The following is a 17,845-nucleotide window of genomic DNA, read 5'->3' as shown; positions in this document are numbered from 1 at the left end:
CATTAAAGCTAATGGGCCTTCTTTCGCGTAATCGACGATACCGCGGGTGGCCGCCGTGTTTCCCGCAGAGAGAACCTTTATGACTTCATCGAGACTAAGCCTCGTGCACAGCTCATCATCGATAAGCATGTTCTAAGACGAGTCGTCTATTTCGGGAACCTGTCATGTCCTTCTTTAACGATTCGTATCAATTTACCTCTTGATTAAGCCACCCTTCGTCCGTGCAGCCTTAACCTTCCAGCAATTACGAGTCGTGTTTCGTTCGAATCTCGACAGCGTAAATCTCGGAAATTACAATGGAGACTGGACGAGCAACGCCTTCGAGACGAATTTATTGGAGGATAGCGTCTCGCGAGCCGCAATTTCGCGAATTACGGACCTTCACGGGTCACGTCCGCCAGATAACATCAAACTCTTTTTCCTTAGGTTGCTGCATAAAAGATGTTTTTTCAAGTAACATTTTAGTCGCACACTGTATTTAATCGAAGTAATTTCCACGTTGATCGTTTCATCGATTAACGATTTCTATCTTCAGCAATGATACTTATCCTAGACTTGACAGAAATTCACGATAAACGACTCTTTTTCAAACCCATTAAATATCACACAATGCACAACTTGTCTACTTTCCAAAACGTTCCACTTTACATTCAAAAACGTTCTACTTTTCCAAACATTCCAAATAACCAAATATCGTATAAGAATGCGTGTCTTCCTCCTATATATTACTACTCTTCGTGTATCAAACGGTTTATAACTAAATAAATGGAATTCATAGAGAAAGGAGACTCGAGAGCTATAGAGAGCTATAGAGAGCTATAGATAATACCGATCGAGAGAGAAGTGAAGAGAAAGGAGATGAGTGGACGTGTCGAACGCAGTAGTGTCTCGGTGTCGGGAGTGCCGTACGAGTTTCCGACACCGTTTTAATTGCGTCCACTCTAACGGTAGCTGTTCGCCATCGCATCGCGTCGTGAATGCCGGATCGTCGAGAAAGCTGTGCACCAGCGACGACGTCGATGGATCGATCGATCAAACGCTTCCTAGCTACGTCCATCGCCATTCGGAAAGGTAGAAATAATAACGGATATCTGCGTATGATAACGGTCCTCGAGGGTGAAAGCGTTCGCTTTCTTATTGCAGATTCCTAGTTACAGGATTTAGGTATTTAATTTAATTAAATGAAAGAGAATCGTGCAATAGCGTAGTTAGAAGTTTTTGTTTGGATATGCAAGAACTGTTATCCTTTTACGGTTGGGAAATGTGGTAACTAAACTGGTGGCAAAATGTTTCATAGTATTTCAAAAACACTTACGTTGAACTCGAGTAGTATTAGGTCTGTATCTCCTGTGTTCCCGATCCCAGGTCTCCGGGTGTCTTTTCCAGTCCTCATCCCCAACCACTCCAGTTCCTCCGCCTCCGGGTATTCCTTGTAGACCTTGAAGGGTCTGAAGAGCTTGAAGATTCGGGCTCAAGGGTCTTCCTTTTAGCGATGGTATTGGTACATACGCTGCTCCTTCTCCAACGTACACAACCTTCGTTCGAAAAGAACAAAATTAACTCGATTAACAATAAATTGAATCCATTTCCAACTAATAGACGGTCCAGTTACAGATTGCTCAATTTTTCCTTATATTTTTAGATTTCTAATAATTTCAAATTTCGGATGGTACTTTCTGCAATACTCTTATTTTTTTATTTTAATTCTTTGAGTGTTTTACATTAAATAATAACTAGATTGCGGATGTTTATGCATTTATGAAAAATTTAAATATGCAGAAGTATGTAAAATATATACATAATATGCAGAGATATCTATAACATGAGTAATACATAGTACAAGTAAAATAATCCAGCTCTAAAAATTCTGTTTTTCTAAATAGATATATTCGCAAAATTATAAATTTGCGTAAATATTCATGATCTATTAATAACAGAAACACAATTTTTGTCACATGACGAGCACGGTATGTCGACAAGAGTTAATTTCAAATATCTTATCTTTATCACCGAAACTTACAAATTAATGAATAATCATTATAAATAATGGTACACCAGGAATATCAAAATTACCAAATCACACTATGGGAATCGCACAACAAACATCAAAATAGACCCGCACCATTCATAGCAGAGATTTAATGCCTCTTTTACCGTTGATCCAGGTGCAATTTCCCACGTGGAAACGAGTGGTTACAAAGGAAAAGGGAAAACGACGAGGTGAGAAGGAAAAGAACTGTACGATGGACGCGTGACTAGCGCTTGGCAAGCTCGTTCCTCACGTGTTGTGTGAACGCCTTGAAACATCGGGTTCTTGTTCTTGTACGATTGCAATGTACGCGCGTCAGGATAATACTTGGTTTCGCTTGTCGCGTAACCCGTGACTTCCATTTGTTCCACCATCTCCAGAAATCTTCCTTCTCCTCTTCCTCGTTTTCTGTATCACTCGGTGCACGTGTCTTATGGATCTACCAGCGTGCCGATAATCAAAGTTAGCCGATAAATGTTTCAAGAGAAAAGTCGTGTTTGTGTCGAAGATGGTTATTGCAGTTCGTAGTACGGTGCTAATACTCGCTACTTTGCAAGAAGGTTCTTAAACCAATGTTATACAACCTTCCTCAAATTGTGAATTTTTTTCTTAATAGCCAAATAATCTGCCACGTCCTCTCTTTTATATAGTTTAGGTAGAGCTGCGTTTCACAAGGATAAGACTACCATAAATTTTCAATTCTTAAATTTAAGTACAAGAGAGGTACATGAGAAAATCTAACTATAAGTCTACAAAATTGAACAGCTATGAAAGTTCACTTAAGGAACTTACTGTTACAATTTCATGTTATGTGTTTTTAGTTTAATTCTCGTATAATAAAATATTCTGCTATTTCAGTGTTATAATTATGAAACAAGAATATAAATTCTTCCTCTTTAGCGAATACAATCAAACTTGATTTCAAACAACTTATCATTTAATATATAAAATACATTCTTATATATATTAGGTTAATATAAAAAAAATTAAAAGTTTTTGGGTGATTTTATGGTTACGAGACGCAGTGCAATGTACCTCAGTGTTATATCACGAATAAAATAATATAACTATATTGAAATGAATGCGAAAAATCTTGAAAAATAATTATAACGATCTCTAAAAACCAATTCTCAGAAAATACTTCGCAATTCGGAGATTGGTAACCTGGATTACAAGGAATCGTTGAAACGAAGTCTATCTGTGACTGAATATCAGTTTTGTTTCTGATCTTCAGTTTTACGAGACTGTTTCGCCTTGCAAACGCGGCACGCAGAATCCAGAGGAAAGAAAGAACAATAAGAAGAGGAGCAGATTGCAACATGCGCCGTAAACGAAAAAGAGCATAATTCTTGTGGAATAAGTCGTCTTACGGGACCTCAGGAATCTGTTGCAATTATCGAAACCATAATAGAAAGACAGTTTCACAGGACTATTCAAAAAAGCCTTTCCCTTCCTTGCGTGTATACTCATCAACCTTTCAAACCTTTCAAACCAAAAGACGATCAAGTTTTCTAAGAGTTTTAAATTTCGCATCATGTTTGAAACAATTGGATATTTTTACTATAATACAAATTCGAAGTGTTTCAGAGTTCGTCACTAGTATTCTCTCTGAGCCGGATCAGGTAGAAGGCGGCACGTGGTTGGTGGTAAACGGCAGGCTGCGCAAAAAGTACTGCAAATAGCCTCCATATGTCGGTACCAGTGGAAACAATCGTGTCGTTACACGCTCTTCTTCGCCGATCTCTCGCCTCTTTTTACCTCGTTTCTTCGTCTGCTACCAGCTCTAACAACGAGCTGAGATTCTTTCTCGGATTCCAGTTCGTGCGTTCTCCACCCGAATCAGCTCTCCGCGCGAGCAACTTACACGCAGTATTCTCGTCATTTTCCTTTTCGTTCTCCTATTTGTACTCTTTCTTGGGAGATTATAGCTTTTCATGGATTCCACTTTTCTGACATTTCTGGAACTTCTTCTGCAACTTGAGCGGCGTTTATGGGCTACTAGAATGGTTAACAGCATCGCTCCTTCGTGGTATCTTCTGTCTCTTCGCTTTATGGGAAGCCGAAGGATACTTCGAAACGTCTTTAGAGGTATCGTTTTGAGAAATGCTCGCGAGGTAGAACGTCCAACGTGTTTGGCAACAGGGTTAGCTTAAAGTGCTCGGTTTCCACGGAAATGGATCGTTTCGATCTTCCTTTTCGGCTTTTAGGAATATCCAGGAAACGCGCCTTTTCACTGTGGATGATTTCTTGTTTTTGTAAGAAATAGAATTTTGAGACCTAAATAGCCTTCCACAAATTGTAATTTTGAAACGTCAGTGCTTGATGCTTAAAATATAGCTCATCCTAAGGATCAAAACTTTATTGAATTATCTCAATAAATTTTCTATCCTTTTCATTGTTAAATATAATTCTGAATCTTCTATCATAGCAAATTTATCTAAATATCTATCATAATAAATTCAATCTGATGAGAATATTAGAAATATTTCTTCTGGAACTGGATATCTTGTGAAAAATATAAAGTTGTAAGACTCATATCATTTTGAAAGTTGTAATTTTCTTATTTTCTATGCTCGATACCTAAAATCAAAAGATTTTCAATATTTTATTTTCTCAAAGTATCTTCCATTGTCTTTATAATTAAATATACCAATTCGCTACGTTAAATATAATATAAATATATTCTAAATCCTCTACATATTATAAGCTTCATATAACAAGAATACTTGAAATGCTTCTCCTGAAAGACGACGATTTTTTACCTCATAAGAAAAGTAAGAAATTGAGAAAATACCTTTTTAACAATATTAATATTCTACATAATTTTGTATGTTTCATACTTAAGATCAAATCTTCATTGATATTTTATCTTCTTGAAATACCTTCTAGTCGTCTTTTTCTTTAAATATCATTGTGGATCGACTATGTGTCATAGTAAACTCGAGGTGACATCCGTGGATAGCGTATTTTAAGACAAGATCTTTCTGCGGGCTGTTGTCGATGGTCTCTCGAGTCTCATCATGACACGAGCGCTCATGCGATGATTAACGGTCGCGTGGTTAGGGCGACGAAAGTCATTAGTCGAGCTATGATCGGTCAGATGAGAGCTAGGTGAACGTACCTATCGTATCTCGGAGATAGTCCCTGACCTACACCTGTTCATCAACGAAACCTGATTATCTCATCGTTTAATGTTTCTTGCGAATTCCATGTGATCCGTAATTCCTGGTTTTAACCAGAAGAATTCTCTTGTGGTTGCACTAGATTACAGAAAATACGTTCATCGGTGCATTTTCCAGTTTCTTCTGTTGTGATTTGTTTCGTTGATGCACAGGTATTTCGTTCACTGGATACTCCAAGTGGGAAAAAATGTTGTTGATTATCGTTCGAAAAAACTGTCCAAGTTTGCAATGTGTAGATTCTTAGAAAATAATGATTTATCACTTCACAAAATGAAAAATAACCAGCTGTTTCTATAGAACCGTTCGATTAGATGGATTAACCTTTGGCGTACTAGTCAAACACGCGACAATCGCTTATCTTCTTTCCTAGCGTATAAATAATCGATGCAGAAAATATATCCTCGTTCTGCTAAAAAAACAATACAAATAGTAAATTTAAACTTTTTAGGAAATCGATCTTAAGCAGCAGATTAAGACAGAGAACATGTTTCAATCTTCTTTCCTTCGCAATTGGGTTAATTTTTAACTTTAAGCAAGATCTTTAGATTTTGTACGTCTCTAATAAAAATTGTAAAGGATTATAATAGTTTTTTATGTCAAATAATACAATTTTATTAAATAAGATCATGGTATCACTGTTCTAAAATATAGGAAAATTTGCAAATACACAAAATTGACTCTTCTAGTAAACCAAAGAACATCTTTCCTTTGCAATTGGGTTCATTTTTAACTTTAAGCAAGATCTTTAGATTTTGTACGTCTCTAATAAAAATTGTAAAGGATTATAATAGTTTTTTGTGTCAAATAATACAATTTTATTAGATAAGATCATGGTATCACTGTTCTAAAATATAGGAAAATTTGCAAATAGACAAAATTGACTCTTCTAGTAAACCAAAGAACATATTTCCTTTGCAATTGGGTTCATTTTTAACTTTAAGCAAGATCTTTAAATTTTGTACCTCTCTAATAAAAATTGTAAAGGATTATAATAGTTTTTTGTGTCAAATAATACAATTTTATTAGATAAGATCATGGTATCACTGTTCTAAAATATAGGAAAATTTGCAAATACATAAAATTGACTCTTCTAGTAAACCAAAGAACATCTTTCCTTTGCAATTGGGTTCATTTTTAACTTTAAGCAAGATCTTTAAATTTTGTACCTCTCTAATAAAAATTGTAAAGGATTATAATGGTTCTTTGTGTCAAATAATATAATTTTATTAGATAAGATCATGGTATCACTGTTCTAAAATATAGGAAAATTTGCAAATACACAAAATTGTCTCTTCTAGTAAACCAAAGAATTTCTTTTTACTTGAATAAAAAAATTCTTAAGTTTCCTCATACATGAACTACCAATGTTCTTAAAAAATGGAGGTAAATTATGCTATAGACATCACCGGCGCAATTCAGGTGAAAATGATTCGATGAAGATGAAGAATTTGCTACATGACTATGTATCATCGAAACTGACGCTTCGTCGAATCAACTTCGACTTTGTAAAAATACTCACAGCATCGTGATCACTGGCCTCATGCGTTAACGCTTCCCTGGTTTCGTTGTGAAGCGAGTCGTCATCCTCGGGACCAGATCCACTTCCGGCCCAATAATCCTCGGTTGTCTCGTCCAACACGGAGTCTTCCGCGTTTCCATCGGCCTCTCCGTTCTCGCGATTCGTTGCCTTCAAAATTTACTTTTAGCTTTAGTCTTCATAAAAGATTAAAATTTTAAATAGTCATTTTTTATTTAAATATATTTAAACATTAATAATATTATTTATCTATTTAAATATTTAAATAGTCCTGATCTACCTGACATCGAAGCGTTGCCACTGTTAAAAGCCACACGATTGCATATCTGGAATAAAAAGAAGAAAACATTTTTATTAGTTTAATAATATATTTTCAAAATTTTAGAATTTTACGCTCAAAACAACTATTTTCTTTACCTAAAGAAGAAGATATTTCCAAAATTCTATAATTTTATAATATTTTAGATAATTTTAATTATTGTTTATAAAATACTAAAGGCAATATAGATGAATGTAATACGCATATTCAAATATACAAGATATACAAATCAATTGAAGGCAAAATTAGAATTATGTACTTGAAAGCTTAGCAGTGCAATTCTCGTAGGCATTTTTTATTTATTCGATGACATAAGCAAATTAATAGTCTACAAGTTCTAATGCATTCTAATGAACAGTTTAGATGCATTCTAATAACTACTTTAGATGCTATGAATATGTTAATATATTTGAATATTTATGCTAATTTCAAACATTGCCGCAAAGCTGTTTGGCTTCATTAACTTTTCTATTTCTTTTTACAGAAAGCTTTCTGCACAAACAACTTTTTTTTTATGTTACTTGATTAGTTTAGCCATTGCAGTGTTAGAGACAAGGTACATTTGAATTATATTTCAATTGCCATATAGAATATAGCAACGCTTCTTCGATATTTTAGTTTTTATTTGCATTCGAAATATAATGGCATTAATAATTGTCTGTGAGCATACATCTCAAAATCATGCAATTCTCATTTTAGCATATTGCTATTTGCATCACCCTACTAATTCTTTTATCGTCGAGTTAAAATTTTCTATTATTCGTTCATCTTCCAAAATGAAACATCTATAAAAATCATTTAGTAATTGTCCTTCTGAAAAAATTATAGCTAGATAACAAAAATAAGCTGTGAAGGAAACAAAGAAGATTTAACAAATCTGTAATGTTTAACAAATATGAAGAAACCAGACATTTTGAACAGAAATAAACTTTCGAAATTTGTTTTCTCTCGGTAGAGATAAAGATAACAAATTTTTCCAAATTGAATCAGAATTTGATCTACAAGATTTCGATGATTACCCTAAAGATTTCCAGTCCACGCACGTTTCTAATCTAAACACCGTTCCCTATGCACGTATGCCAAAGAAAGCCCAGGTTGTCTGTGATTATCCAAGGTAAGCCGAGCAGCCTGAGAACGTGAAGCGGACTCGGAACGTGCACGTTTGTTCACGCGGTAACAGGCCGCGGACCGACGCGAATTCGCGATAATAACGAAAGACAACGGACGGATAGGATCGCGGGAAACCATAATCGGATCATTGCCAAGCGTGACTTGGCCTAATCGGCCCGCAGGATCGAGGGAATCCTCGTCGATGCGTCAGCAAACGCGTGTCTCGCATACGGAACGCGTTTCACCACTTTTTGACTCGTGACACTCGCCAAGTTCCTGCAAGCTTCCATAATGTTCCCAGAACAAGAGTAGAAGAAATAGAATGATCAATGAGTCATGTTCACGAGAGAGTAGCGCAATGAACTTGACAATGCTCGATCTTGTAAGAGATGGAAAGACGTTAACCCGTTAGGATTCGTGTCACTTTTGTTCTCATAGAGCAAACCGATGAATTCGTTCCTCCCCTTTTGTTTTATCACTTCCTCCTTCTCCAGGCTTCGTTTTTCGCCATCTACCTCTTCTACGTGGTTGGTTACACTTCATCGACTTCCTTTCTACGACGCCGATGTAACGGGTCTCTTTCTTTCACATCGATCTCACTCGAGTCTAACCCTGTGTGGTTTGTTGGTTTTCCTTTGATATATTCAGGACATATTGTGGTCTAAAAATCATAGTCACTGTTGTATTCTTATTATTATAAAAAATATATATATCTTTTGAAGTTGATAAAATATATACCGAAATGAAACTGTAATTTAATTAACTGCCAAATTAAAAGGATAATTCTTTTAATATACGCTTAAAACTTTGACCTACGCGACTCTAATTTTCAGTCTTCGATATATGATGTATGTACAAACCCGTTCAGAAATCTTCGAGTAGCTGCTACGTATAATAAAACAATTGAATGGCTGCGTTTGTAGATCGAATACAGAAAAATAAAACAATCATTCAGCTCATAAGCTATGGAGTGCAAAAGAAAAAGATTGTTCTGTATACTGAACGAAGTGGCGGTCGAAAGCTAGTAGATACTATCTATTAATAGAACCGTCTTGTTACTAAGTTTAGATAATAGAAAAGATAGAAAAGAATTTAAGATTGAATTTAGGTTAGCAGAAAATTCGAGGAATTATATTTTCGTATAAAATGGAGACATACCTCTGACTAACAAAAATTCCAATTTATTTGGGTCGGTTGAAAAATATGTTTCCGGGGTGTTGGTTTTCCTATTGGTTTGCTCTAGACATTATTTCCCAATAAACACGCGTTCATGATGATTACTATGATATAGGTGGTAATGAGGCGGTCGGAACCGATGTAATTTCTGTTATCGAGATAAACGCGTGTACGCGTTAACTCTTCCTAACGGCAGGGATGAGGTTCCTTTCTGGGCTGTTAATTGCAACGCTGCAGCTCCTCGCGGAAATCGACAACTTCCCACGAACGAAAGATCTCGATTAAAACCGTGGCACGTGAAATTAATCTTGCGAATTCTTTCTGCGATAAGCTGAATGATTATTTCAATTAACCAGTCAGCTGTTTCTAACGAGTATACTCGTCGTGAAGAAATGGCAATATTTTGTGTTATCACGAGCCCTGTCAGTAATCAAATTAAAAAATAAAAGTCATTTTACGATATTACAACTTAACTCTATATTATAACAGCCACACGTGCTCTGTATTTGACGACTATACTCACCATCGTGTACTTTTTCCACCACATTTTAGGCACACACTTTTCAATGAAGTCGCAACGGCTAACTGATTAATTAGAAGCTACTTTACATGATGTTAGGTTGTCCGGGAGGTAAATATAAAATGTATTTCTTTCTGTGTACCTTTCTTAAATAACGTATGATCCTTTCTCTTCTACCACCTTTTGCCATCTCTCCGGGAGCCTCATAGTGCCATTTTACCAAAATTCTCTCGGCTTACTTTTAAAATATTCTTCGAGGCCGTTTTTCGCTTTGTTTACTGATTTGAATTTTCTATTGCGAAGAAAATTCTTTAGAGAGAGGAACAAATAATAGTTCGATGGTGCAAAGTCTGGAGAAATGGAGGATGTGGTAAAACATCCCAATCAAACTCTAGAAATTTCGTCTGCACCGCTAAAGAAACGTGTGGCCTCGCGTTATCGTGGTGAAACACGACACCACGTCTGTTCACCACTTCAGGACGTTTTGTGATAGTGGCTTCCTTAAATTTTTCCAGTTGGGTGCAATATTTTTCACTGTTGACCGTTTGCCCTTCCGGAAGTAATTCGTAGTAGAGGATACCCTTCCAGTCCAACCAAATTGAAAGCAGCACCTTCTTCGGGTGAAGTCCAGGTCTTGCTATTGGAGGACACTTATCTTGACTCGACCAAGATCACTTGCATGCAATGTTGTCGTAGAAAATCCAACTTTCATCCCCAGTAATTGACTTTTTTAAAAATGGCTCTCTTTTGTCGCGTTGAATTAGCAAATCGCATGTCGAGATCCGATTCAGGAGATTGTTCCCCGTCAGTTGATGGGTGACCCACACTTCGTAGCGATTAGCGTACCCAAGCTTTGGTAAATGGTCATGAATCGTTGTCCGCGGAATGTTTAAAGCATCTGCTATCTCACGAACACTAGACCTTGGGTTTTCATCGAGGTAGGCCTTGATAAGGTCAGTATCAGTGGTGGATGGATGTCCGCTGCGGTCTTCATCTTTCAGATTAAAATTTCCAGCTCTAAACCTCCTAAATCAATTCCGGACTGTTTGAACAGTTATAAACCGATCACCATAAACGTCACAAATCTTCTTTGCAGTGTTTTTAGACGTACTGTCTTTTTTAAAACAGTGTAACATAACGTGACGAAAATGCATCTTTTGGTCTTTCATCTTTCACTACGAAAAAAACACTCGATACACTTTCTACTAACGCCGAGAACTGTTCTCTTGCCTTACCAGAGGATAACTAGTCACCACACGATTGACGGTAGAGTGATCTGGTGGTTTGTTTACTTAAGCAAAACGAAATAAGGCCTTAAGCGACGAACGCGAAAAGAACTTTCCGGGTGACCTAATAGTAGGTGCGTGATCAATCCTGATCCGTTTGTTTACTCTTGGGTTTGTTCCTTTATGCTCTCCACTTGTTTATTTACATTCGTGCCTTGTCTATTTACATTTCAGATTTTTTATTTTCAATTAGCTTGTTTACGCGATATTCTTAGAACTTTTTATGATTTTGTAGCGGCACATGAGTCAGAGAACAATGTTGTTGTTTTGCCTTGGGATGTTGACACCATTGTGGCATATCAAACGTAGCGACAAACAAACTCCGGGTAAAACAGTCTTTGGAGGAGTCAGTAGCGAATCAGTTAGTCAATCTGTCTGAAGCATTCTTATATTAGTAATCAGTAATCACTCTTTAATGAATCAGTTATCAGTTAGTACCGAGCGTATTGAGAATTTTGGATCTTAATAACCAAAATAATGGTATAGAAACACTAAATTTACACTTAGAATTTATATTAGAACAGTTATATATTCATTTGATAAGCGATTTCAAAGATATTCGTCGATACTTGCACGCGTCTCAGTACTTTCTTCCATACCAGACTGTTAACCGATTCAGCAGTTTACATTCCTTTGTTTTGAAGACGCCGCGCACACACACGATATTCACGTACAAGTATTACTACTACGCAGTTAACCTAGTCTAGCACATAAAATTATGCATATCTCAATAGTTTTAATACATTAAAAGAGAGTTGATTCAACAATACCATTACAAACGAATATCTAGGGCAATAACTTCTCGTCTATTGCATAAAACTGATATTTCTATTAACTACGATAAATGTTTTCGTTGAGAATCTTGGATCTTAATAGCCGAAATAATGGTATAGGAACACTAATTTACACTTGGAATTTATATTAGAATAGTTATATATTCGTTTGATAAGCGATTTCAAAGATATTCGTCGATACTTGCACGCGTCTCAGTACTTTCTTCCATACTAGACTGTTAACCGACTGAACAGTTTACATTCATTTGTTTTCAAGACGCCGCGCACGCACATACCTCCACACACTGATATTTACATACAAATATTACTACTACGCAGTTAACCTAGTCTAGCACATAAGATTATACACATCTCAATAGAGCGTTCTTATCGAACATTCTTATAGCGACCATTATAGAGCGATCTACTGTTGACTTTGTATGCTGTATTATATATTTATAAATACTTTACAATACATTTGACGGCGCAAATATCAACTCGTCTCGTCACTATAAACTCCAACTCGTTTAATCGTCCTCCACAATTTTAATTTAAATAACTGCTACTATAAAATCGTCAAAGAAGAGTTACCAAAATACTTAGGATAGGGAGGATGAAGTGGAAGTACAGAAAAATACTAGCAAGATTCAGATGTGAAAACGAGACCAAAGCAAGGGAATACTGGAAAGAAGAAGAAGAAAAAAGATGCAGACTATGTAAAAGGAAAGAAGACCTGAGATACGTAATAGAAGAATGCGAAATAACGGGAGGACCAAAGGAAACAAAGGAGACGGGAGAAGGAATAATGGAACTGAAAGCAATAATGGAGAAGAGAAGGGCAATACAAGACGGGAGGAACGACAATAAGGAAGCACAGCAAGGAGGCAAAAGCCCAAAAGTTGCAAATCTTAGAGATAGATTATACAACGGAGTGGAATATAATAGAGTGGATGAAGGGGGAGATAGATACATAAGAAAGGAGTTTAGATAGATATAGACAAGGAAAAGGGTTTAGAGTTTAGTTAGATAGATATAAGGGAGGAGGCAATAAGGTGATAACGCCATAAGAATGAGAAAATGTAAAAAGCGTGATAGGTAAAAAAAGATGTAAAAGCGAAAACTCGTCCAAAGCCGAAAGGCACGAACTAAAAATAAATAAAAATAAACTGCTACTATCACGTTTGACTGTACTGTTTCTCAAAAAATCAAATACAACCTGAATGACCATCAAAGTATCACACAACACAGCCCCTTCACGTTCAAAGCTGGTCCAAAGAAACATCGCGTTTAGTAATCAGGAAGCAATTAAGACCAATATATTGTAGTTTAAAGGACGACGTAACGCGGATCTCACGGATCAGGATCGACAGAACGCCGGAAGGGAAGGCGGTAAAAGCCGTGACCAGGTCTTGTTAAGGCATTTCGTATGATTTTCTTTACGTTATGCGAACGAATCATCCTGTTCGCTATGCGTAATTATTATTTGCTTGCTGGCGGCGCAGCTAAATGGAGCGGAAGGTGTTAGGTATGGGATGACCGCCTCGAGAGACTAATTATAAATAAAGTGTCGTCCATAATTGGACATCCAGCGTGCATCGATCAAAATTTCGAATTTTTTGTTGTATACTTGTTATATATCTTGTTATGTGTTATTATATGTTTTCAACGTTATGGCTGAAGAATATTTTTCTTTACTGTTAATTCTTCACTTCTTGTTATAATTTAGATCAAATATTCTGCTAAATTTAAGCCGAAAAGAAATAGTTTCAGATTTTACTATATAATAATAATAGACATGTTTCATTATAGTTTATTTATAAAATTTCAGAAAGCTCGTTAGCTAAGTGTTTGAATGTTTTCTTAAACCAGTTTATATTTTGTATATTTATAACAATCCAAAAAAGTATCCAGCTATTTATAGACGGTAGTAAACGTTGTTGCATGAGATCCTCGAAGAAGTCGCCGTTAATCACGTGGCAGTTAACGTGTGCGCACGAGATACATACAAGCGTGGGCGACTGCGACGTTTCGCGAGCAATGCGTTTATCACTGAACGCCGATGTTTTGACCTCGGTCACTGATCAACATTTTGCCTGAAGTTGTTCCGAGCTAATCTCAATTATACCAGAGATTTCTATGAGACCGGTGAGAGCAAGTGCAAGTGCAGGTAAGTGATTAATCTCGTTTCTGTCCGAAGAATTACCATGTCGGGTGGGTGATATATTAGGGCGTCTGAAAAGTTTCTTTCGTTTCATAAGATGATAATAGATGAACAACAATTTCTGTTTTATATTATTTTATTGAATTACGTATGATCAATTTCGTTATATTTCTATTATTATGTTCGTGCATAATTCAATAAACTAATATAAAACAAAAAGCATTGTGCGTCTATTATTTCCTTATAAAACGAAAGAAACTTCTCGGACAATCTAATATTTATTAGAACAAATAAATGAGAAAGGGAAAGTACTTTGCCCAGAGACCCAGTTAAAAAAATATCACTTGAAATCTCTGAAAAGTTCACGTTTAATGTAATACACCCCTGTGCTTATACAGTTAAATGCAGAATTTATTGAAGAATGAAATTTTATTTATTTTAGAAGAATTAAATATCAAGTTAAATTTAAAACTTTAAAATACCAGCCCTTGGGAATTGTCTTTTAATCAGAGATTAGTCTCGAATGGAGTAAAGTTACACTACTGCATACTGTTGGAATACAACGATATTTCACGTATAGGCACAATTCCCTTACACAGACACCCACACAGGCATTTGAACAGGACACTTACACAGGTCATACTCATTACTGTATAGAGAGTGGGGCTCAAAATATTTAAAGGATCATGGGTCACTACCTAAGTCTAGTCTGAGAGTAACTGGTCAACAATCAACAATTCTTCCATACTTTGTTAATTATATCACTCGCTTATATACATTTGGTTCTGTAGTTCTGTTTAATAAACATCGCTGAATATTATTTCAACACAAACATTGTGTCTTGCACAGATTATTAATTTTAACTTCAAGATTAAGTTCTAACACATACATTAACCCGTTAACCAGATTATACAATTAAAAATTAATAAAGATAAGTCAATTTTACTTAGAAAATTAAATTCTAGATTTCGTAAATGTATATGTTAACGTTAACATATACATTTCGTCTGCTCTGGTGAACAGGTGAAAAAGTACGATGGAATCGAAGCACCAAGGTAAAATCACCACCATGGTGCGAAGGTAGTGAGTCCAATTCAGTGCGGCAGTTTCTTCTTCGTCGGAAATTACGAAGTGAAATGAAGTCAGGGCAAAAGAAACAGAGAATGATAGAGAGACGGAGTGTAAGAGTGGCTGGAGGGCAGATCGGGAAGTGATCGTCTTTCAATTCCGTTATTCAGGCGTCAGGTAGCGGGCGGCGAATCTTGGAAGGTTTTCAGTCGCCTTGGGCACAGCGGAAAATCTTTAAATGGCCTAAGGATTCGCATCGCGAGAGGGAAGGTAATTGGCGCGATTCGCGGTCGCTCGCGATCTGCCACGATCCTCGCCGTCGGCGATTCCGCGTCTGTGAGAAACGTGCCTGGTTGAAACTTCACTCTGCTCCATCCACCCGCGGTTGGCCGTACAGTTACGCATTTGAAAGTCAGATCGTAGCGACAAGTTACGAGCTTGTAATTTATCATCTCTTTGCTTACTGAGATAATGTCTTTCCTTGAATATTGTTACACAGTACTATGATTTATATTGCGCAGGTTTTTCAATATTTATGTGGTCTTGACTTTAAAATTGTCGATTGTCCGCTAAGAAACACAATGGCAATGTTACTTATAGGGCTTAAATTAACAAAAATTTAGAAATGACCATTAGGATGATCTTAATACTGTATAAACGTAATAGTATGTATGTAGATGTTACTTCTTTTTCCTTGTTTCTTCACGAAAGTATACCTCCTTTCTCAAATAGAATCCTCAGTTCTACACTGGGCATATTTGCACAAATATATATTTTTAGAAATACAACTAAAAAATGGCACCTAAATAGAAGTTTATTTCACTGTCTGAATATTGTATTATGCTTTGAATATTTTGCATATTTTTTCAATTGATCTACACTCTATATACCTTTGCACATTTAAATTTCGTCTAAATTTATAAACATCTGTAGTTTAATAATAGTTATCACTGCCTACAAATATCAAATTTAAAAAGAAAAATTCCAATGAATTATAATTTTTTTTCTCGTAACATACAAAATTTTAATTATAATGAATTAAACTATGTTTTCGAGGAATTACGAGCATTTATCACGCGTTTCATGGAAATAGAAACGAAATTAATCCGATAAACTTAAAAAAGATACAACGATTTCTTGAGGACAATAACCGGGTCGAGCTAAAAAACGGAACGCTAATTGCCAGGACCCGAACAGGAAGTTAGTCTCGTGATGTTTTCCCCCGTTAATGACATTTTACCGTTCTTTATCAATTCTAAGTTTCGTGGAGTTCCTGTTTCACGGTTCCGTCCGATTACAAAGCGAAAAGACATTCGATTTTCACTGTTTCGTTACGGTGTTTCAAAGAACTGACAGAATCTGTGGGAACTGGAGGAACAATGAATCCCTTGAGAATAGGAAACCATTCGAGCGAGACACGAATTTTGAGACAGAAGACGGCGTTCAAGGACCATTTATCCTTGAGGTTGATACGACTGTCGCGGTTAAAAGAAGTAAAATGATATCACTTTGAGCAGTCGTGCGTATCAAGATCTCACAGACGTCTGGCTATAGACCGTCTTGAAAAATAACTTCTCCCTTAGAAATAGAACTTAAATTCTGAAGATAAATTAGAAGAATGTATTTTACAGAGAAAATGATAATAATATTCCTCCTGGAAAAAATTGTTTATATATAATTTAGTAGGATAAATAGTTAAGATTGTCAAACTATATGAACAATTCTATTTTTTATATAAGATATTTGTAACACAAGAATAATTCAACCTCTGCTAAAAGACAATCAATTAAAATTAGCTTCTCTGTATTTAATATTTCAACTCAGTCTGTCAGAACTGATTGCAAAATTATATTGCTAAATTTTATCACATACTATTTACTCGAGTTAAAAATTCCCCCAAAGGATCTGGCCTATTCTACAAATTTGAGTCTGTAAAGAAAATCCTAGCAAACATAGAACCGATAAATGCACAGCCTTATGACATTCTGTTTCCATGATATGTCGAATAATACGTCAGTAATATTATCGTAAGAAGAATAACGCTATATGAAATATGATTTACTTAATTTCAGAAATTTCACATCGAGTTTCAGATCGAAAAAAAATTCTATCCAGTAGTCCGAGGTCAACTAATAAAGGTACAGTAGCCTTATAACGTTAATTTACGATAGTAATTCGCTATACAGGTATACGTCATCGTTCGGCATTACCTTGTAATGATGTAACTACTGGTGTAACGCTATGCGAGTAAACGCGCTACAAAATAGCGGCACCATACTTATTTCTACCGCTATCTACAACGTGCATATGGGCATAGAAATATATCCTGGATCGATGACCTTGAACGATCGTTCGCTGTAATCGATCGATCGAAGAAGCACGATGATAAGGTGCCGTTGCTTGCCGCTTTCGTCCTCGATAGCTTGGCGTCTCTGGAATTTACGGTATACCAGTGTGATCGTTACAATAAAGTATCACCGTCGAATGACTTTACAAGAGTACCGTGTGAAAGATCTTTAGATAATTGTTTCATCAATGACGTCGGTTTATGGGCTTTTCGAATTGATGGCAGTTGAAGGGTAGTAAATTCGATTTAACGGAGTACCTGGATCGATCGATTGCGTAAAGTGAATCTGACGAGCGTTCTATAGTGAACTCTGTTCATGGTTCGAGGAAGAAATCGT

General features: G+C 36.1%; 1 protein-coding gene across 1 annotated transcript in view; it reads right to left on the bottom strand.

The window, feature by feature from the left end:
• The window catches only part of LOC139988345 (uncharacterized), a 90,152-nt gene that overhangs the window by 11,905 nt on the left and 60,402 nt on the right, over nt 1–17,845 (bottom strand). The window contains exons 2-4 of the mRNA XM_072005645.1: nt 7,029–7,074; nt 6,731–6,898; nt 1,316–1,535 (exon numbers count right to left, since the gene is read on the bottom strand). Coding sequence (XP_071861746.1) covers nt 1,316–1,535; nt 6,731–6,898; nt 7,029–7,074 — 434 coding nt within the window. The remainder of the gene's footprint in view (nt 1–1,315; nt 1,536–6,730; nt 6,899–7,028; nt 7,075–17,845) is intronic.

This window comes from Bombus fervidus, chromosome 6 (assembly GCF_041682495.2).
Source record: "Bombus fervidus isolate BK054 chromosome 6, iyBomFerv1, whole genome shotgun sequence".
NCBI classification, from domain to species: Eukaryota; Metazoa; Arthropoda; class Insecta; order Hymenoptera; family Apidae; genus Bombus; species Bombus fervidus.
The sequence above is the reverse complement of the archived record's forward strand: the minus strand, read 5'-3'. Positions and strand labels throughout refer to the sequence as shown.